Source organism: Pinus tabuliformis, chromosome 6 (genome assembly GCF_031772625.1).
Source record: "Pinus tabuliformis cultivar Carrire ecotype Pingquan chromosome 6, CPIR1, whole genome shotgun sequence".
NCBI lineage: Eukaryota > Viridiplantae > Streptophyta > Pinopsida > Pinales > Pinaceae > Pinus > Pinus tabuliformis.
In genome coordinates, this window is record NC_142292.1 from 421740815 (window position 1) to 421763483 (window position 22669).

The 22669-nt window shown below is 40.3% G+C and overlaps 1 protein-coding gene across 4 annotated transcripts in view; it reads left to right on the top strand.

The window, feature by feature from the left end:
- Window positions 1-22669, top strand: part of LOC149259102 (histidine acid phosphatase family protein) — a 364966-nt gene that overhangs the window by 287545 nt on the left and 54752 nt on the right. For all 4 annotated transcript variants that reach the window (XM_089417454.1, XM_089417462.1, XM_089417470.1 and 1 more), the window contains one exon: window positions 22084-22222. In XM_089417454.1, coding sequence (XP_089273580.1) covers window positions 22084-22222 — 139 coding nt within the window. The remainder of the gene's footprint in view (window positions 1-22083; window positions 22223-22669) is intronic.

A 22669-nucleotide genomic window follows, 5' to 3' on the forward strand; every position in this document is an offset into this window, starting at 1 on the left:
GTGCAGCCTCTTCAGCCCAGCGTCAGTCTCTACAACCCTTTGCATCATTTGCATTAGCCTTTGTGGCTTTCTGTGTCAGCCTTCACGTCCTCTGCACCTGCCTCTTAGGCTTCTGCGTCCTCTATGCTGGCCTCCTTAGCCTCTACGTCAACCCTCATAGGCTCTGCGTTGCCTCTTCCGACTCTTTGTTGTCTCTCTGATATGTATTCTTCAGGCTTGGATCGAAATCCCTTGTTGAACTGCCCCTCACTGCAACTGATCTCTACCTCGATTTCCTCAGCAAACCTAGCCATAGAAAATCGAATTCTTAATCTCTCTTGGTGTGTCTCCAACTGATTCTCAAGCCTCCTCTTATACTTTTCCTGTTGACGATTCAATGACTGAGATTAAGTCCCTAATCAACGGCTAAGATTAGAATTGGCTTGATCCTTGTCACTTAGAACTTTCTCACCCATTTTATATTAATACACATTAATATTTTTATTTTCCTAAGTTCAGACTTAGGGACCCATTAAAAATATTAATTATTTTAATATCTCTTCATCTAGGTGGAATTTCTCCAAACGATTTCTGGGTCTTGGAGATCTCATGTGCCTTAGCCTGTCTACCAAATTTCAAGGCTAGAGCACAATTGATGCTACCCAAAATCAACAATTGGTGGGTAGTAGAGCTAGACATCAGCGGTGCAGCAGGTGATGGTGCAGAGATAGAGTGATACTTCAATAGGTTGCAACACTAGACCACATTCCTCACTAAGAGGGAGTGTTGTTTTTTGTAGCACCAGATGTGCTGTTGCCTCGATATTTTGCAAAGAGGCTAAGACATGCATTCTCCAATACCCAGAAATCGTTTGGGAAATTCCACCTAGAGATGATTTAATTAAAATAATTAACTTTTTTTAAATGGTTCCCTATGTCTAAACTTAGGAATTCTGGTTAATTAAAGGGTATTAATTAAATCAGGTGTGAATCCTTTAGAATAAGACGAGGAACAACTCCCACTTAGTCTTAGCCCTTCATTATGTTTTAATCATGACCGTTGGAGCTCCAACGAGAGATTATAAGGAGTTTGATGGGCACTTGGAGAACACATCGAATGAGAGATAAGAGATCAAATTTCTCAAGAGTAGCAACATTGAGTTGCCGAAGTGAGTTGGAGTGATCTTCTTGCAGTGAAGGGCAGGGATAGTAGTCCGAAGGAGAGTTTTCTAGATCTGAAGAGTGTAAGGCAAAGAACACATAGAGCAGTTCAGAGAGGCATCGCAGAGCTTCAGAGGGAAATTGAAATTCTGTTGGGAGAGTCGAGATCTAGTGCCAGAAGCCGGGGTGTGAGACCGGAGGGGCCGAAGGTCAAATTTCCAAACAACAGGAGATCAGAAGAGGAGGTGACAAAAATCCCATCAAGTGTGACGCAAAGCTACATAGGATTGACGCAGAGGCAGCGTGGGGCCAACCAGCCTGTCCTTGATCAGTGTCGGATCTCCCGAATCAATGTGAGATTCTTCTCACTAACTGTTGCAAGTTTTTCTCTGTATCAGATAGCTAGTTTGGGCATCCAACGATTTGTACTCTGAAACTACTTCATAATAATAAAACCCTCAGCTGTTGCACCAGTTTTCCCACATTGGGTTTTTTCGGGGAGATTGTCCAAAAACAATTGTGTAGATGTGTGTGTGTTTATTTCTCTCCTGTGTCGTTCAGTTTCTGTAGTATTTATTTTGTGTAGGCTACCGTGTATGTATTTTGATATTTGTTGTAGAAAACTGCATATAATTTATTCAAGTAATTAGCAAATAGGAGAAATATCATCGATTTGCTGCAGTAGAATCGGGTAACCGATTCTTCGCATTACAGAGTGACGATAGATCTTGAAATGGAGTAGTCTCTTTCTTCCCATATAGACTTGAAGTGAAGTTACCCCATTCTTTTGGCAGTGCATTTAGTACAATTGTGGTCATCTCTCTATCAGACATAACTTCTCCTAGTTCTTGTAGTTGATCTCGACTTTCCGATATACTCATGAAGTATGAGGTTATTCCATCTTCCTTGGTTATCTTTAGTTTGTAGAGTTCTTGTCTTAAGGAGATTACTTCTCCTGCAGTACTTACGGAAAACAACTCTACCAGTTTGTCATATATAGATTTTGTAGTCTCCAATTTTCATACATATGGAATTAGAGAGTCTTTTATAGATTCTATAAGAATCCTTTGGGCTCTCACATTTCCCTTCATTTATCTAGCATGAGCTTGAGTATTTTCTTTTGGAGGTTGGGTTAATGATCCCTTAATGTGATCCATGACCTCATTCTCAATAAGATTTAGATCAGTTTTTTCTTCCATGAAAGGAAATTCACAGCCCCAACTAATTTATTGCTTTCCTTGCAAAAAGACATTTTGATATTATCATATATAGTCATAGACTTACTTGAAAGATTGTTGGTTGCTTCCTCCGTAATCTCGGTGTTGATAGAGGACCTTCTTCTTGAGTGATTGATGAGAAAGAGCTTGATTCACGACCCTTCTTGAATTGAAGAGCTTTTACTCCTTTGATGAAGTGATGATATCTGAAGTGCTTCTAGGGTTTTGGTCTTTCTTCCTGCTTCCTTCTCTGATCTAGGGTTTCTACAACATAGATCTTGATCTTGTTGATGACCTTTGACTTGCTTTGATGTCCACTTTGAAGATCTGTTCTTGTGTGTCATCTTGCTTTGACTGCCCCTTCTTGTCTTTAGCACCTAAGCTCTGATACCATGTTGAGAAATCTAGGGCATTCAAAATTAACAATTTCTCTTCCTGATAATTGCTTGTGATGCAATTTTACTTCTTAATCTTATAGTCTTTTCTTCGTTAGTTTATTAATGTGTTCTTTCATCAAGACAATTACCAATATGCATAAAAGACAAGTGACATAGTATGTAGGCTTCTCCAACTAGAGCCAATATGTCTCACTTCTTGATCTGAATTGGATCCATAAAAGACTGTCAAGGAACCATGATTGTATCAGGTCGGGACAAACATTAAAGAATTCCAAAACAGCGATCACAAACACCCTGAACCAGTGGCAATGGCAGCCAGCATGGAACGACGAGGACCTCGGTCAAAGCGCGCTGACCGAGGCCCATGGAGACTGTGCAGGAGGCTGAATTAGCACCTGGGAGCCTCGAATTGGGAAAAGGAGGTGATTTTTGATAATCGCGCATCGTTGGGCGAACAGGGCCGAAATGGAGGAAGCCCGAGCACTCAAACACATGGGGAGCCGGAGAACTGCGGTGGAAAGGCAAAAAGAGCTAAAAGGACAAAGGCGGGACCAGCGCTCTGGAAACCGACGGTATTGATCGCGGTGCCCTCAAACGGTAAGCGGTTTTGGATGGAAGCGGAGCGATCCCACTCAACGATCGACATGTGGCAAGTTGAGGTGAGAGAAAACTGCCGTTGATCGCGCGCTAACGGTCGAGCAAGTCAACCGCACGAAACATGCATATGGCGTCGGATCATGAGGTCCCAGATTGGACGGCTGAGATCGCGCCCGATGGAGGAAGCAGAATCGAAGGAGGAATGAGCCGCGTTTTAGAAGTATTTGAAGTCTGTTTTGATCGCCACGGTGGAGGAAGACTTCATCCATGACGTAACCGAAGAAATGAACCGACGAAGCAGGCTAGCGCGAGTTATAGGAGGACATGTGGCCACTCCATGAATGCTGATGATGACGCCGAACAGGGAACTCCAAGCGCAGCTGCAGAAGGTGAATCGACGGAGGCGGAAGAGGAACCGAACAGACATGGGTTCAAATGGCTTCAAAGCCATGAACAGAGATAGAGAAAGAAGATAGTTACGGAGAGGGACAGAGAACCCCGAGAGACGGAGAAACCAGAACCTCGAGAGGAGGACGGTACACAGAGAAAGAAGACAGTGAAGAAAAAGCAGCAAAAGACAAAGGGCCAAGCTGACCAAAGGTAGCGTCGAGCACCAGAGAGCTTGAGAGCTTCAAGCCATCCCATAGAGGATCTGTCCGGACTGAGCACCCCATTGGGCTCTTTCCATTGTAGACCAGAAGGTCAGAAAGCTGGTAGGCAGAGTCTGTGCACTCCAGTGGCTTGGGGAATTCAAGGACCACCTTGTTAAGCAAATCTACTTCAGGAGAACTCACATTGAGTCCCTGCATTGTAATTCTCTGCTTAAGACAGAATAAAACAAGGCCACCATTGAAAGTTGGACCGGAGATGTAGCCCTAGAGAATAGGGTGAACTCCTTATCAATCTCGTGTCTTGTGTTTGCTTACTGTATTTCTCTGCTGTCTTTCCATTTAATTGTCTGTGTATTGGCAATCTGATCGATCCGTTGCTTCAATAACACATAACACATACCAGCACATGAGTCTGTAATACCTTTAATCAATAAATCTTCAACTGATGTCACTCATAGGGTGATTATCAGATCAAGTGGTATTAGAGCTTTAGGCTGTAAGGTTAGACAAGTTTGTGTTGGTTTAGCTGTGAATGCTCACTAGATCAAAGCTCAAATTAGGAGAAGGAGAGTTGGTGGAAACTAATCTTGAAATTGGGAGAGTCTATCCTCGGAAGACAATGTCAAAGGAAGGTTCTGTGGGGCCAGACCCCAATTCATAGAAAGTTTCCTAGCTATAAAGTCTATGGTAGAAGAAGTGTATAGGGACTTTAGAAAGCATAAGGTTGAAGACTCTTCAGGTTCTAAAGAAGATAAAGAAGAAGATGAGTCTCACTTCCATGACCACTCCGAAGGAAAGGGGAAAGAGGAAAGCTTTCTCACACCTCTTAGTAGCCCTGTGCATAATAAGAAAGAATCTTTGATTAAGCTAGATGTTAAGTTCGATTTTCCTATATATGATGGAGAGCTAAATGCTGAAAAGTTGGACAATTGGATTAGACAAATTGATGTGTATTGCAGGGTACAGAACATAGACTCAGACAAGAGTAAGATTCAGTTGGCAAGCTTACGCTTAGGAGGCACTGCCTTGGTTTGGTGGAAAGGCAGAACCCAAGTTGATATGAAAAGGCATGGTAAGACCATCTCTGTCTAGAGTGAATTTGTTGCTGCAATCAAAAAGCAGTTTTATCCATTGGCCTACATGCAACAAGCCATGATGAGTTGGCAAACTCTTCGGTAGTTGAAAGGGCAAAGTGTTCAAGGGTATACTCAAGAATTCAGAAAGAGAACATTGATGTTGGGTATCTCATTAGACTCACCAGAGACTCTTTTGAAGTACATTGGTGGTCTACACAGCTACATGAGGCATACCATCCTCATGTTTAATCCCACTAGTATAGATGAGGTATCTGCACAAGCTACTCATCTAGAAGCTAGAGGAAAGAATGGAAATCTAGAAGTTGGGGGACCATCCCAACCCACTGTAAGCAAGAGCAAGGAGAAAAGAAAGCGGAAGTGGAAAACAAGGAAGGCTAACACTACACAGAAAAGCAAAGCTTCATGCACTCACTGTAAAAAGGATGGGCATGATGATGAGCATTGTTGGATTCTGCATCCAGAGCTGAGACCTAAGAAGTCTGAGGGCAAGAAGAAGAAGACTGTTGCAGCTATTCAGAAAGATTTGGGGTCAGACTCAGGAGATGAAACAACTATAGCAGCCACAGGTATAAAAGGTAAGAATTCTGAAGCATCTTCTAGTAATTTTGCTCCATTTGTTATTGATGAAGAAAATGAGAGAAAAAGACATGAGCTTTTCCATATTCGAGTTATTTCCAAAAATCAAAAGATTGATACTTTGTTTGATAGTGGTTCACAAGTAAATCTAATTTCTGAAGCAATTGTAAAGAAATTGGGATTAGCAACTACACCTCACAAGAAACCATACCCATTAGGATGGTTGAATGATAAAGCACAACTACAAGTGACTAGACAGTGCAAACTCAAGTTTTCTTTTGGGTCAGCATTTGTAGATGAGGTTGAGTTAGACATAATTCCTTTGGATATATGTGGAATTGTTTTAGGAAGCCCTTACTTGTATGATAGAAAGGCTATTTTGTATAGAGCTGAGAACAAGTATCTACTTGTCAAAGATGGAATCGAATACTTTGTAAGAGCTCATAAGCTCCAGAATAACTATACTCTCATAAACTCAGGGCAGATGAAAAGAATGATAAATTCATGCAAACAATTCTTACTGATGGTTGTAAAGGAAAAGAAACCTGATAAAACCAATGTATTTGAGGGCTGTAACGCTGAACAACAAGCTGATATAGAAAAGGTTGTTTCAGGGTATGATGTCTTATTTCAAGAACCTAAAGGTCTGCCACCCAAAAAGGGAATAGTACATGATATTATTTTGTAGCAAAACGTTCCATTGCCTAACATTGGGATGTACAGGTTGTCTGCTTTAGAGAATGCTGAAATCAAGAAGCAGATGCAGGAGTTGCTCGAGAAAGGGTTCATCAGGCCGAGCACATCACCATGCGAATGGTGAGAAAGAAAGATGGCTCGTGGAGAATGTGCATTGACTACCGAGCACTGAATAGGATAACAATAAGAAATCGTTATCCCCTTCCTCGCATAGATGATCTTTTAGATCAATTAAAAGAAGTTGTTTATTTCATCAAGCTGGATTTGCACAGTGGATACCATCAGGTCAGAGTTGCAGAGCAAGATGCATGGAAGACTGCTTTCAAAACAAAGGAAGGATTGTATGAATGGCTGGTTATGCCTTTTGGCTTGACCAATGCCTCTGCTACTTTCATGAGATTAATGAATGATGTACTCAGACCTTTTCTTGATGATTTTGTTATTATGTACCTAGATGACATTCTGATTTTTAGTAAAATGTGGGAAGAACATTTAAAGCATGTTATGTAGACATTAGATGTTTTGAAAAGAGAAAAACTTTATGCTAAACTCTCAAAATGTGAATTTGGCAAAACATCTCTAAACTAATTGGGTCATATAGTAGGGGGAGGTGAATTGAAAATAGATCCCTCTAAAGTGGTAGTCATTGTGAACTGGCCTAAACCCAAGTCTGCTACAGAAGTGAGAAGCTTCTTAGGAGCAACACAATATTGGAGGAAGTTTATTTCTAACTTTTCCTCAATTGCAGCTCCCTTACATGCTTTAACAGGATTGAATAAAGTGTTTCAGTGGGGAGGCAAACATCAGAAAGCCTTCGACACCTTGAAAAAAAATATTAGTACAACACATGTACTAGGACTGCCAGATCTACAAAGACCATTTGAGATCCAAACTGATGCTAGTGACTATGCGATGGGAGTAGTGTTGACACAACACGGTAAACCCATATGTTATCATTCTAAGACTTTTAATCCTGCAGTAGTTAACTATCCTACATATGATAAAGAATTGTATGCATTAGCTCAGAGTGTGAAAAAGTGGAAACATTACTTAATGGGTAAAGAGACAGTAATACATATTGATCATCAACCACTTTAATATCTACACTCCCAAACTAAGTTGTAGCAATCAAGACATTACAGATGGATGGGTTTTCTATAACAGTTTCATTTAGTCATCAGATATAAAAAGGGCATACATAACAAGGTTTCAAACATGTTATCTAGACCTATTATAAATGCATCTGCCATTCTTAAGCATAATTTTGTGCTACATGAAAGCTACATTGAACAATATGCTCAAAATATGGACTTTAAGGATGTATATGCAACTTTGAGTCAAGGCAAAAGAGTAGAAGAATTGGACTATCATGTGAAGGACCGACTCTTATATCATTGTGGGAAACTCTGCATTCCACAAACTGAGAGGATAAAGATAATTAGGGAAGCACACACTTCTCTGATATCAGGTCACTTTGGGGTAAGTAAAACAGTTGCACAGCTGCAAAGGTTCTGCTATTGGCCGAAAATGAATGAGACAGTTTCTAGATATGTAAGAGGGTGTGTTATGTGTGCTAAAAGCAAGCCCAGCAACAGAAAACTAGGCTTCTACACTCCATTGCCAGTTCCTTCTCACCCTTGGGAAAGTGTTTCCATGGATTTTGTTGGAGGACTGCCTAAATCTAGGAAAGGTCATGATTATCTATATGTTGTTGTGGATAGGTTCAACAAAATGTGTATTTTGATACCTTGTAATAAACAGATTACAGCTGAACAGACTGCAAAATTGTTCTTTGAACATGTATGGGTTCATTTTGAATTACCCACTTCTATTGTATTTGATCGAGACAACCGATTTGTGGGGAAGTTTTGGTCGAGTCTATGGGAACTGATGGACACCAAATTGAAGAAAAACACAACTTTTCATCCACAAACAGATGGTCAGACAGAAGTAGTGAACGGGACAATGATCCAATTACTGAGAGGATATTACAACAAACATCCTAAGCTTTGGGATGAACACTTGTGTTATGTGCAGCATGCATACAACAGAGCAAAACACTCTTCTACACAAAGATCTCCTTTTGAGACCTATTTTGGTTTCACACCAAGGTCTCCTTTGGATTTTGTCTTTGGTAAAGATACCATGGTTGATGGACACAGTGATGTGGACAGGGCAACTAGGTTCATTGAACAGATCCAGGAGATCCACCAGGCAGTACAGGAACAGCTGGAAAAGAGCCAGGCCAAGTACAAGGGTAGGCATGATAAGCAACGGATGGAGCATAGTTATCAAGTTGGTGACCAAGTCTAGCTGTATATCAGCAAGGACAAGATGCAAGGTGAAGGTAAAAAGCTAAAACCTATCAGGTATGGACCTTTTATGATACTTGAGAAGATTGGTGAAAATTCTTTTCACCTTGATCTACCAGCTTACACGCACATCTAGTCAGTCGTAATTGCAGATTGCTTGATATTGTTTGAACCTTCCATGATTGAGGACCTTGAAGAGCAGAGTCAATTGTCTTCTATTGATGACCTGCTACCTGAATATCTTAATGAGTTTTAGGAAGACACAGTGCTGGATAGGAAGGTAAGGACGACACGCAGGGGAGATGTGGAGTACCTCAAGACTGGGCTCAAAGGTTCGAATCCAAGCAGTGCAAAGTGGATTGAGATTGGACAAGTGAGAAGACAATACCCTCACTTAGTCGATGCTTGAAAACCAACGTTTGGTGGTCCAAAAGCTTTTTAAGTGGGAAGGCCGTGATCCGAATTGGATCCATAAAAGACTGTCAAGGAACCATGACTGTATGAGGTTGGGACAAACATTAAAGAATTCCAAAACAACGATCAAAAACACCTTGAACCAGTGGCAATGGCAGCGAGCATGGAACGAGGAGGACCTTGGTCGAAGCGCGATGACCGAGGCCCATGGAGACTGCGCAGGAGGCCGAATTAGCCCCTGGGAGCCCCGGATCGGGAAAAGGAGGTGATTTTTGATAATCGTGCATCGCTGGGCGAACAGGGCCGAAATGGAGGAAGCCCAAGCACTCGGACTCATGGGGAGCTAGAGAACCGCGGGTGGAAAGACAAAAAGCGCTAAAAGGACAAAGGCGGGACTCGCGCTTTGGAAACCGGCGATATTGATCAGGGTGCCCTCAAACAGTAAGTGGTTTTGGATGGAGGCGGAGCGATCCCACTCAACGATCGATGCGTGGCAAGCGGAGGTGAGAGAAAATCGTCGTTGATCGCGTGCTAACGATCGAGCAAGTCAACTGCGCAAAACGTGCGTATGGTGTCAGATCTGGAGGCCCCAGATCGAACGGCTAAGATCGTGCCCGATGGAAGAAGCGGAATCGACGAAGGAATTAGCCGCGTTTTAGAAGGATTTGAAGTCCGTTTTGCCTGCCACGGTGGAGGAAGACTTCATCCACGATGTAACCGAAGAAACGAACTAATGAAGGAAGCTGGCGCGAGTTACAGGAGGACATGTGGCCACTCCCTGAGCGCTGATGATGACGTCGAACAAGGAACTCCAAGTGCAGTTGTAGAAGGTGAATCGACGAAGGCAGAAGAGGAATCGAACAGACATGGGTTCGAATGGCTTCAAAGCCATGAACAGAGACAGAGAAAGAAGACAGTTATGGAGAGGAACATATAACCATGAGAGACAGAGAAACCAGAACCCCGAGTGGAGGATGGTACACAGAGAAAGAAGACAGTGAAGCAAAAGTAGCAGAAGACAGAGGGCCAAGCTGACCAAAGGCAGCGTCGAGCACCAGAGAGCTTGAGAGCTTCAAGCCATCCCGTAGAGGATTTGTCCGGAGTAAGCACCCCATTGGGCTCTTTCCATTGTAGACCAGAAGGTCACATAGCTGATAGGCAAATAGAGTCTGTGCACTCCAGTGGCTTAGGGAATCCAAGAACCACCCTGCCAAGCAAATCTGCTTCAGGAGAACTGACATTGAGTCCCTGCATTGTAATTCTTTTCTTAAGACACAATAAAACAAGGCCACCATTGAAAGCTGGACTGGAGATGTAGCCCTCGAGAATAGGATGAACTCCTTATTAATCTCATGTCTTGTGTTTGCTTACTGTATTTCTCTGCTGTCTTTCCATTTAATTGTTTGTGTATTGGCAATCTGATCGATCCGTTGCTTTAATAACACAGAACACACACCAGCACATGAGTCTGTAATACTTTTAATCAATAAATCTTCAACTGATGTCACTCATAGGGTGATTATCAGATCACTTCTTGAGAGGAAAACCCGATCAAAATTCTTTTTCTAGATCTTTAATTGATAAGTACTAAGACCTTGACGCAGACCCTTGACTCTAGTATCCTCTCAAGAACCTTGTCACCAACCTTGATGCTCTGCCTCTTCCTTCCTTGGCCTTTCTTCTTGATCTAGAACTGCTCCTTTTCGGCTCCTTCTAGAGAAACTTAGTCTCTATCCTTTTCTAATGCACCTTCACAACTTCCCTAGAGAATCTCAGTCTCTAGATCTTCTATAGAGAAACTTGGTCTCTACTTTGATTAACCAGAAGAGTCTTTCCTTTGCTGCCCGAGAAGAAAGCCTTCTTCGTACTGCCCAGAAGAAACTTTGTTGCCCTAACTTCGCACTGCCCAGAAGATACTTCGTTGACCTAGAAGAAAGTCACTTTCACTGGCCCAGAAGATACCCTAACTTTGCATTACCCAGAATAATTGTTTCTCTCCCTTCTTCGCACTTCTATTCTCTTCTTTCTTCATAATATTGTCTTTCACCCTTTATTGGCACTTCTTCAAATCGAGTTTCTTTTCTGAATTGTGTGTCTACAAATGAGGTCGAGTTAGGCTATTTATACACGTCTTCACTGGATCTTTAGGCCGACTTGATAGTTGGAGATTAGGCCTACTTGTTCTAGCATATTCCTTCATCGTTGTAGGTTGACTTGAAGAGGTTAGGTGACAAGTTCTTGGAGGATATTTTTACATAGACAAGATGACCTTTTACAAAGTGTAACATGACTTCATTACATGACAATGACTCTTACATTTTATGACTAGATGACAAATAGATCCTAAAGACTCTCAATGGGAGTCTTGAATCAAAAACAAAATCCTTGCTCATGAAACCCATGAAGCAAGTCAATAAATAATTTCATTTTTCTTATTTACATCTCATTACATAAAATCATATTTACATGTCATTATGAAGACTGAACCTAGTTATACTTTTCAACAAGGTCTCCTTATAAGGTTGGAATCACAGGAACACCTAGTCACCTACTTGAAATTACCTCTCCGAACGGTGTTGGTCAACTTATTGCTTCATTCTATTCTGAGCTTGATGTAGATTATCTTTGAGATGAGCGATCATGGCAACACGGTTCTGTAGGAGCTTATCAATTGCCTATACTTTGGAAGATCTGGGGATATAAGAAGTTGGTGAAGGTGGGAGTTGGCCATACACTGCCTCATATGGCATCATCTTGTTGGCTTCGTGATAGTTAGTATTATACCACCATTTCGCTAAAGTCAACCATTGTATCCATTGGTGTTGCTTGTCTGAAGTGAAGCGCTGCAGACAGGTCTCCAAACATTTGTTGATTGCTTCTGTGTGACCGTTAATTTTGGGATGATAAGTTGTACTCAGTTGGAGTTGCATGCCATGTAGCTTGAAAAGTTCCTACAAAAACTTGTTGGTGAAAGCGTGTTCTCGATCAGTGATAATGGAAGTTGGCATGCCATGTAGTTTGAATATTTGGTCCATGAAAACCTGGGCCACCAATGTTGGGGTAAATGGGTGTGGTAGAACGCAAAAATGAGCATATTTGGAAAGTCTGTGAACAACTACCATGATGATTGATTTGTTGCCTGAATTGGGATAGTTGTAATGAAATCCATGGAAACATTTGTCCAGTCAGAAACAGGGAGTAGCAAGGGTTGTAAGGTTCCAGGTGGCTTGATCGTTTCCCCTTTGTTGCGCTGGGATACTACGCATTCAGATACAAATGTAAGAATGTCGTGCTAAATGCTTGTGCAAAAGAAAGAGCAGCGTGCTCGTGCATAAGTCTTCTGAAAGCCTAAATGTCGAAAAATTGGAGAGGAGTGTAGCTCTTCCAAGGGGCAGGGTTTGAGGGTGGAGGTCAAGGATAGCACTACTCGATCCTTATAGCGAAGAACCTCATCCTTCCAAGAGTAATCCTCTGAGGAACTTGGGACAGAGAGGGCTGGGAGAACCATTCATGACGGGCTATTTCATTCCAATCTGGTATGGGTAGAGAGAGGGATAGCAAGGTGCCTGCTTCCTCAAATTGGCACGACAAGGCATCAACCATTGCATTGTCACACACCTTCTTGTAAATTATCTCATAATCATATCCCAACATTTCTCTGATCCATTTATTTCGTTGTGGTGACAATAGACTGTCAGTTCATTGACAACCAGTCTACCTATACAAGATACTCTGATCATCTGGCTATAACGCACTCTCTTAGCTTCTCTTGGTCATACACTATACCTGCCCGGTCCCTCCGCTCCTGATCTACAACATTGCCTCTATCAATGATCCAAGTCCATGCGGCCATTGAACCTCGGCTATCCAATTTGCTCACTAGTTGTGCCTTAGTCCATCAAGGGCACAACAGATCAAGACTCCCGTCGAGTTGTTCACAACTTCGTTTGTGAACAACTCACAACTGCCCAGTGCTGCTCCTCAACTACTCAGGGACCTCAACCCACTATAGTCTTCCTACGTTGCTCCAATGAAGACTAACATAGGGCGCGAAGGGCTGCCACCTATCATTGCAAGATGTCCATCTCCCACATTGAACATAGGCTAGGAGGACTACCCATCCTCTATTTTAGATGTCCTTCTCCACATGCAAGTATAGTGCTACTCAAACTTCTCTTGGTTGATTAGACCCTTGAGCTCAACAATAGACACTCTAGCAACCACGTAAGTCCTTGAAGATGGTGCACACTGAGCTCCAACCTGGGCTTTATCATGTTGCCCTCCAATAGACTATAAATGCCCAATCCATTGTCCACACTTGGTCCACTCTCATGCTACCCTCCAACAGACCATGAGTGACCAATCCTTGTTGTAGTATCTTCTCCTGGTTAGGGTATCCAACCACCTAGGAAACCCTTCCTCTTGGCTGCTAACATACTTCCAAACTGTCCTCTCCTAGGACACTGTCCACTAGCATCAATTCAACCTTAACACATCAATACAATACATACCTAGCCCTACGTAGCTTCTACATCACCTTGGTGCAGTCTGCTACACGCTCAGCTTGCACTCGCGATGCCTACACTCGAGCTTCCTGCACTCGCGCTGCCTGCTCTCATGTTGCCTGCACTCGCGCTGCTCGCACTTGAGCTACTTGCACTCACGTTGCTTGCACTTGCGTTGCTCACACTCGAGTTGCTCGCACTCACGTTACCTTTCTTGATGTGTAGACTATGAAAGATGCTTCTTAGATGTGTTAAATGACTCTCCTCCATCTTATATTTATACACAATACAAGAGTTCCATCAAATCATGTGTGTGGGCTGGACAACTTATCAGAAGGTCTCTAAACACCTAGCCGACCTTGATGAAACCCAAACATTAACTTCAAAAATTCATATCTCAAGTTCTAGACCTCAGATTTGAGTGATTTTCGATGCTACCGATTGCTCTCGGGATCCTCTATCACCTCAAATCATCACATGTCCAAAACTCATGGATTTACACCCATATAGTAGGGTGAAAAGCCCACAGGCTTCGGTTTCACACCCACAAGCCACACTTGTGTGCCAACTCCTCCACAACCCTCAATCTTAGGGTTTGGAGCAATGTTTTAAAACTTCGACTCCGACTTTGACTCGGCCGAGGGTCAACTCCGACTCCGACTCTGACTCGGTATCGACTCGGCTAGCTCGATTTCAATGACTCGGTCGTTGTAAAAAATACATTAAATATATTTTTTTATTTATAAAAACACATAGTTTTAAAGATTTTCATTCATGTTTCCAAACACACAGCATTAGAATATAGATAGAAGACAACAAATGATCAAAGTAGGCTCATGAATATATCCATTATATCAAAATGGCACCCAGTGCACTGTCCAATACATACACGATGATGATATAGAGATCAAAACAAAAACACATAACCAAGGAGGTTATAAATGGCCTCTACAACAAAAGTTTGTGACCAATACTACTGGCTACTGTTAGAGTTGCCAACATCATCTGGCTCAGTGTTACTTGGGAGTGGGAGCGAAAGTGGGGAGCGAGAGCAAAAAAAGGAGCGGGAGCGACATTTTCAGAAGCTCCTAGTTTGGGAGCGAATCCCAGAGGAGTTCGACAACCAATGTCACTAACATCAAGGTACATAGAGGGATTGGTGCTCTTGATTAAATATGAGTTCCATACCCTAATACATGACAAAATTCAATGGAAACATTGCAATCCTCCAATCCTGAAAAACTGATAAGTTTGCTGGATTTTGAATGAAATCTAAAATTCTACTTTCTCCATATGAAATCCAATGAGGCCGGAACCACTCTCAAACATCCTGAGTCATTTCATGGTAATGTTAAAAATTTAAGTAAAAGGATGAAAATGAAGATTAAGGAGAATGTCACTTTTACTTTAAGAATTTAACATTACCATGAAATTTGAATAGCATATCAATACTAGGAGAGGGGAATGGACCCCAAATAGCATTTAACTAATTTAGAAAACACCTTGGAGTCCCCAACACTTAGCTAACAGTTAAAAAAATATATATATATGAAAAATCACATTTTTTTGGGGGTTACAGGCTACATTCATTGACTCGGTCGAGTTATTGCAGAACCGGCTGGGTTGACCGAGTCATGACTGACTCGGCCTCCCGTTCCGTTTTTCCTGCCGGGTCACAAAAAATCCCAACGACTCGGATCAACTCGGCCGTTTCGGATTCGATTCGGCCGTTTTTTAAAACATTGGTTTGGAGTTCCTCCCAAGATACAAATTTCAACAATTCGGATGTTCAAGGTATGTCCTAGGACCATTCCCATCTTGGATTTACACATCCTCATGGAATTTCCTCTTCAACTACTTTTGCTTATTGGATGCCTTACCTCATCCTCAAAGAGTATCGGAATTCAAATGCTTACCCAATCCTCCATTCTTTCTTCATGACATGAACACAAGAATGATGTGTCTCTTTCTCCCTCTCAACTAGGGAGGATCTACTTGTTCCTATAAAAGGAATATACTCAAGCTCCCTCTTAACTAGGGACATGTTACCAACAACAACTATCTGCTCTTTGGTGGAAATCATGGTACTGTCAGCTGCTTGTAGGGCTCCTTCATTCTGTATCATCATGTTAGGGATGATCTTCAAGTTCTTCATCATGGAGCAATCTTCTTCCAGAACTTCTTTGTAGGGCTTCGACCATCTTCTTTATCACTTTCCTTCAACGAACCATAGTGTTGAACTGATAATCATGTCATCCTTCTCTTCATCGAAAAGTGATCTTCTAATCTACATCTTGCTTTCCTTCATACAATTACCTCTTCCAAGTCATGTTTCTTTTCGAATCTTCCATCCAATCTCATGAGTACTAGTTGTAGATGACTTTCTACAACCCGCTTTCGGTCCCCGTTTCAACACAATCAGATGCTTTCAAAAACCAAAATGAACAATAAATCAAAGTTACCTTTTTATGATTTCCTTTTGTCATGACATCAACTTCTTGCAACATCAACATCTTGCACATGTATGAATCCATCTCCAAGACATTCATTACCAAGGTTCTTCTTTTCCAACATCCATATCAGGGTCTTCATACCTTCTTCAAGGAGATGTCATAGTTAACCCTTGTAGTTATTAGATGTTGATCACTTATCATATCTTACATGACTATAGATACATCTTTCACGAATTCTTCTTTCACCTTCTTCACATATTGCTTTCTCAAGATCTTCTATACATAGTTCCTTCATCATAGGAACCATAGTTGCTAACCACCTCATATTCTTCATGAGGTCATATCATGTCAATATGTAGAAGAGTTCAAGGTACATTGTATTCATAGTACATACCTTCATGTTGTTAGAAAATAAAAAAGGTCATAAATATTTTCTTGATCTTGATAATTACTTGTGATGTTTCTTATTATTATTATTCTTTATGACTTCTTTCTTTAGTTGATCACGCAATTACCAAAAGTAGCAGCACATAAAACAATAGACACCAGATGTAGGCACATGCCAGGGCAAAACCCCCCTCGAGGGGAAAACCAAGTCAAGATAATTATTCCTTTCAACAGTATTCTTTGAGACTTTTCACCCTAGACCAAGACCAAGCCTTCCCTCCACACCAAGTTAGCCTTCCAGATTTTCGACCTCTTCCCAGCAACTTTGACTATGTAGCGACTTACGACAACTGACAGCTTCCAGCAATAGTGAAACTTGGAAGACTTCGACCTCCCAATCTAGGGCACGAAACAAAGTGAGAGAGACCCCAAAATTTCGGTTTTCCTTGTCTCTTTAGACTTCCCCAAACTCGCATTCACTTCAGGCTCCCGGCAACAGACCTCGCACCTTTTTCAGCTACAAGACAACTTTGCACTTTTGCCTAACAACAAGAGATTTTCGCACTTCTTCCCAACTACAAGAGAATTCGAACTTGATGAGAGAATGACACTCCAAATGAATTCGATGAGCTTCCTCTTATAGGCTTCTTGTGAGGTTGAATAGAGTCCTTAGGCTGACTTGATCTTCTCTTAGGCCGACACGGTGTGGAGGTTACATAATTCATATTTGACTGAATACTTAACCTTTTTATATGATTCAATAGCCCAAGAAGGGTCTCTTTAAATGTACAATAACTTTATTGACTCAGAATAAATCCTAGAAGCCTTCAATGGGGACTTCGACCCAAAACACAGTGACCCAATCATGAAACCCATGCTTTAATAAGTCACAATAATAATAATAATAATAATATAAATCTTTATTCTTTTGACAAGTACATTACATGATGTCTCAAGTACATTAATGAAGAGCGAACATAGTTACATTTTCAGACACATGTATCATTCATAAGGAAGAGTCCCTTCTTCTTCAATGATGCTCATGAAATAGAGTATTCAACCATTCTATCTGCAATTATATGATGAGATGACTTTATCTATCAAATATATACATACGTCTTCCTTCTTTTGGTCATCTAGACTTCCTTCTAGCAACTTCCTTTCCTCGCTTGAAGATGAAAGTACTTCAATCAACTTGACAAGTTGCACATCTTTGTCATCATACCATCATCCTTCTAAACTGTGGATCACATACAAGGTGGAATGTAAACCATCTATGCGTGATACTTGCTTCTTCTAAGTGTAGGTGAACCTTTTAACAAAGATTCCAATGGAGGATCTCAATGATCCTTATTCTGCAAATGGTTCTTTCCTTATGGTGAGGTGTGACAAGATTTTATCTTCATATCTTGCTAGATGACTTGCTTCAATCTTTCAAACTGTTACTTTTTATCCTTCTATGCTTCCAATAAAGATGCCAGCGGCTACTTTCTTTCTATCATGATGACTTCTTCAACCATATAGACTTCTACTTCAGCTATCCTTCCATGCCTCTATGATGATGTCATTTATAATGCATCCTATGATACTTGAGATGCTTTCCATCATGACTGCTATCTTCTACAAACTAAAAATAACTAAGTATATGATGTTATCTCAGTCATAGTAAAGGTCTTTCACTTCTTCCTTCTTTGACTTCTTTTTTTCAGGTTCTTCTACTTCTTCGGTGACATGGGCTTCATTTCTTTCCTTTCTCTTCTTGTTGTCCTTCTTGAGTTTAGGACAATTCCTTTTGAAATGCCCATATTCATTACATTCATAAAACTGAATCTTAGACATATCGATTTTCTTTTGAAATCTTTTTAGAGGCTTCCCTTTCTTCCTTGCCATATCTGCATATGCTCTAGTTTGTTCACTTGATCCAACGTCGTTCTTTGCCTTCAATCTGGTTTCTTCAATTTTGCATAATGACAATAGATCATTGAATGGGGTAGTTTCCTTCTTTCCGTAGATACTAGATACAAAGTTGCCCCATTCATCTCGTAGTGCATTGAGCACAATGGTGGTCACCTCTCAATCAGACATTACTTCTCTTAGCTCTTGTAGTTGATCTCTTATTTGAGATACCCTCATAAGGTATGAGGCTACCCCTTCTTCCTTTGATACTTTCATCTTGTATAGTTCGGTTCTTAATGATATAATTTCTCCTGCAGTAGTTACAAAAAACAATTCCTCCAATTTTTCATAGATCTCTTTCGCTGTCTTCAACTTTGCTACATAAGGAATGAGAGAATCCTTGATTGGTTCAATAAGGATTCTTTGAGCCCTTATTTATCCTTTCATGTACTTTGATAGTGCTTGAGATTGTCCTTGAGGAGGTTACCCTGATTGAGCCCGTGACATATTCACAAACTTCATTTTGTATGAGGATCAAATCTATTATCTTCTTCCATGTAAGGTAATTCGATGTCTCAATAAGTTTTTTCTCCTCACAAAAAGAAGTCATTGTAGATTGAGACATAAAGTATAGAATACTTACTTGTTAAGTGAAGGTGCCCCTTTGATGATGATGTCTTTCACTAGATTCCTTCTTGATGATGTTGACTTCCACTACTCCGTTGTTGTTTGACAATTGAAGATGGCTCCTTGATGATGATTGCCTTTTTGATGATTTTCTTCAAGGATGTTTGAGATGTGATTCCTTTCTTCAATGAGAGGGATATCACTTTGATGACGAAGTGCTCTTTCTTGCTTCATTTGGTGGGTGACTTTAGAATGTGTAAGTTTCTCAAGAATGCTTCAAGTGTAGAGTCCTTCTTTGAATGGAGGTAGGGTCTTTGAGGTCTTCTTTCTTCTACAAAGTGTTATTCCTTCTATGTGATATGATACTTGTGATGAGATGGATAGTCCTCCTTGATGCTTCTTGGTTCTCCTTAATGATCTGCTTAAGCTCGATCCTTATGTATCCTTCTTCAATTGGATGATTTTCAAGCTGCCTTTCCTTGTTGTTGTCACCTTACCTTTGATATCATGTTGAGAAACCAATGGTATATACTAGCTTAGCAGTATATACAGGGTTTGGCAGCTGATCTAAGGCCCAGAAGAGGTTTGTCTCATCCTTGAGACATGGGAGGGCGAGCACCATCTTCCGTTCCCTCATTTGAAGCTGTCTACAGGCTTATCTTCCATCACGAGACCCATGATTTACTTGTGCCTCAGAGCCACTTGGAGCACCACATGATGTTTTTCTTAGAGATCAAGGGGCCACCCCCTCGTCTATCATTCATGGAGCCCTCACTCTCATTATGTCACCTTGAGGACTCATTTCGGCCTTCCAAAGACCCTTCTGCATCATGATTCCATCATTTTGGCTCACTTTGGATGGCTTTTTCTTCACTTTATGAACTACTTAGTGGGCTTGTCACCAAGGATATGTTATTTTGCATATTAAAATAATTTTAGGGGCATTTTAGGCTAATTCGAATTAGATTGGACACATATAAATAGGGATCTCTCCCATTGAGAGAGATCATCATCATCAACGCTTGGATCTATCTCTTGAAGAATTTTGCATTTTTTCTTGATTATCTATTGGAGATCTCTTGATGCATTTCGATATATTTGGAAGCTAAATTTTTCGTTCTATCTTGGAGCTGCTTCTTGATGTATGATTGGATTTATCTCTTGTTATCTTGTAAGTGTTATTTGTTGAAGATCTTTCTTGAAATAATGTATAATGTGTGGAATTATTGCAGCTAGCTAGTTCTTTTTTGCCCTAAGTTATTGAAAATCATTGTAAAGAAGGTTAGATCGTTAATTGCACATGTTACTCATTACATAACTAGTAAATCGATGTTCCTAGTGGATTGAAATTTGTTTTTCTTCCATGAAAGTCCATAGATCTTGGGTGGTAAATGTTAAAGAGTGGTTGCTAGGGCATCACTTTTTAGCCTCCTTTAAGACGATTTTGACCAAATTTTAAATTATAATGGACTCCATAGCCCAAGGGTTAGGCATTGATCCAACTAGGGCTTCCTGCGAATTGCATTAGAGGACTTTTGCAAAAGCAATTGGACAAGAATTTGCATTGGTGTCTCCTCTAGTGGCCCTCCAAGTTTGAGGCAATTCTCACGGTTGGTTTGTGAGAAAACTAAAGCTCTAGTTGCATCTTTGGAATCCCATCTTGAACGTCTTGGGTTATTGGTCTTATTGAGGGTCATTTGCACATGATATTCAAGGAATTGATCATTCTAGACCCTTTCTCCTTACTTATCTTGACCTAGAGAGCACATTGGAGGAATGCCTCCCACGATTACTCATAAACCCTAGGTCTCACATAGGTTTCTTTTTAGCTTTCTCTAGAAAAGCAAAACTCCTATTTCAAGTGACAAATCATCTTGTAACACATCTAGAGAGGTCCTATTTCATATTAAAGATCTTGAACTTAAGTATACTCATCATTACTGAATATTGCTAAATCCTGGGTCTATGTCTTCCTCATAGGTCTTTCTTTGAGAGCCTTTAGCTTCTCTTGAAGCATTAAGCCCTAATTGAGCCTCTCCTTGAATGGGCCTTGGAAATCACTTTATACCTTATCATTGATCCTATTATTATTGGTGATTTCCTTCATATCAAGACTCCTCCCATTAGTGAAAGTCCATAAATAACAGGGGACTTTGATTGAGGTGACAGTGGGTCTTTGTCCCATAGTTGCGGTCTAGTAGTTGTCCCTTAGGTTCCCCTCCTAGGACCCTACTAGATTGTGTGGCAACAGTTCTATCATGTATTTTTAATGTGTCTATTAGTTTATCTTACATTATGATTTCAAAGTAGCCTTAAATACTCCTGCGGGTGTTTATTAGTGATTGTACTTTTCCTTCAATCCCATTGACCTACATTTTTGGTCATTTGTTGGACATTAATATGATTATCTCATCTTATCTCAAGGGGAATTTGAAGCATTCCATTACCCTATCTATATCTCAAATTATTGTTTTGGGTTGTATATTCTTACCCAACCATCTAATACTTAGTATTATAAGGGGGCGATAATTTTTACTGTGATAATTGTTCCATTGATGTTTCTTTATCCATACAATTATCCATATCGTATGCTATGTTGCGCTTATGTGCAACGCTTAACTTGAGATTCAACATCTCTAACGAAAGGTTTTCCTCCTACTTATTTTGAAAAAAAACACTTAATAGTTCAAAGCAAGGTATATTTTCCATGTCATTGTTATGTTTTAACTTTTGTTAGGCATTTTACCAAGAATAGTACTTCCCGGTTTCAACCACTGGTTGCCTAATAAGAACATTATTTTTTCTCTTGTAGATAGCAAATATGGAAAATATAATTGGCTATATTATGTGATCTTATGAAGTCTTGATGGTCATGTGGTGGTTTCTTCTTTTCTTGGATGGCTTCCTTTCAAGCATTTGCAAATAAATATTTGTAAATAGAAATGTTTTTCTACTATATTGTATACATATGAAATGGAAAATGATTTTGACTGAGTAACTTTGTTTCAATTCAATTGTTTTCTTGTATTCCTTAGAGGACCTTGGGATTAACTTTTAGGTAAATTATCGTCCATTACTGTAATATGTAATGGTGGAAATAACGTTGGTTTACTAGATTATAATAGCAAGTGCATATTGAGAATGAAAATTCTTGGCAGGTTGAACTACTTGAATGGATTGATGATTTGGTGCTACATTATCTTAAAGGATATGGAGAATCGATAAATTATCGGATGGGGGTACCATTACTACAAAATATTGTGCAATCAATGGAGCAAGCTATTTTAATGAAAAATGGTATACTTTTAATTTTGCAATTGAATTGAGTTGAATTTTTCTTCCTTCTTTCAGTGGTTTTTTTTGCATGATTAGAAGTTCACATGACTTATTGTTGCAAAAGTGTACATGTAAATTAAATTGAGCACGCACTAATGGAAGCTCTCAGATAATGTGTCTCATATATAAAAGTTGGGAAAGTGAACACTTTACTTTTAAATATGAACAAATGGATCCATGTTAGGATATTTGGACACTTAGGAGTTATTTACGATCAACTTGGCCTAATGTGTCTTTAGGTTAACATGTGTTTCTTTACTATGCATTAGTATATGTTTGTAGTTATGTAATTTGATGTCCACACTATGTTTTACACATAAATTGATCTAACAACTCATATTTTCTTTGATATTAACGACTATTGATATGCAGCTTCACACTTGATTGGTCCTTGATCTCTATTTCAAG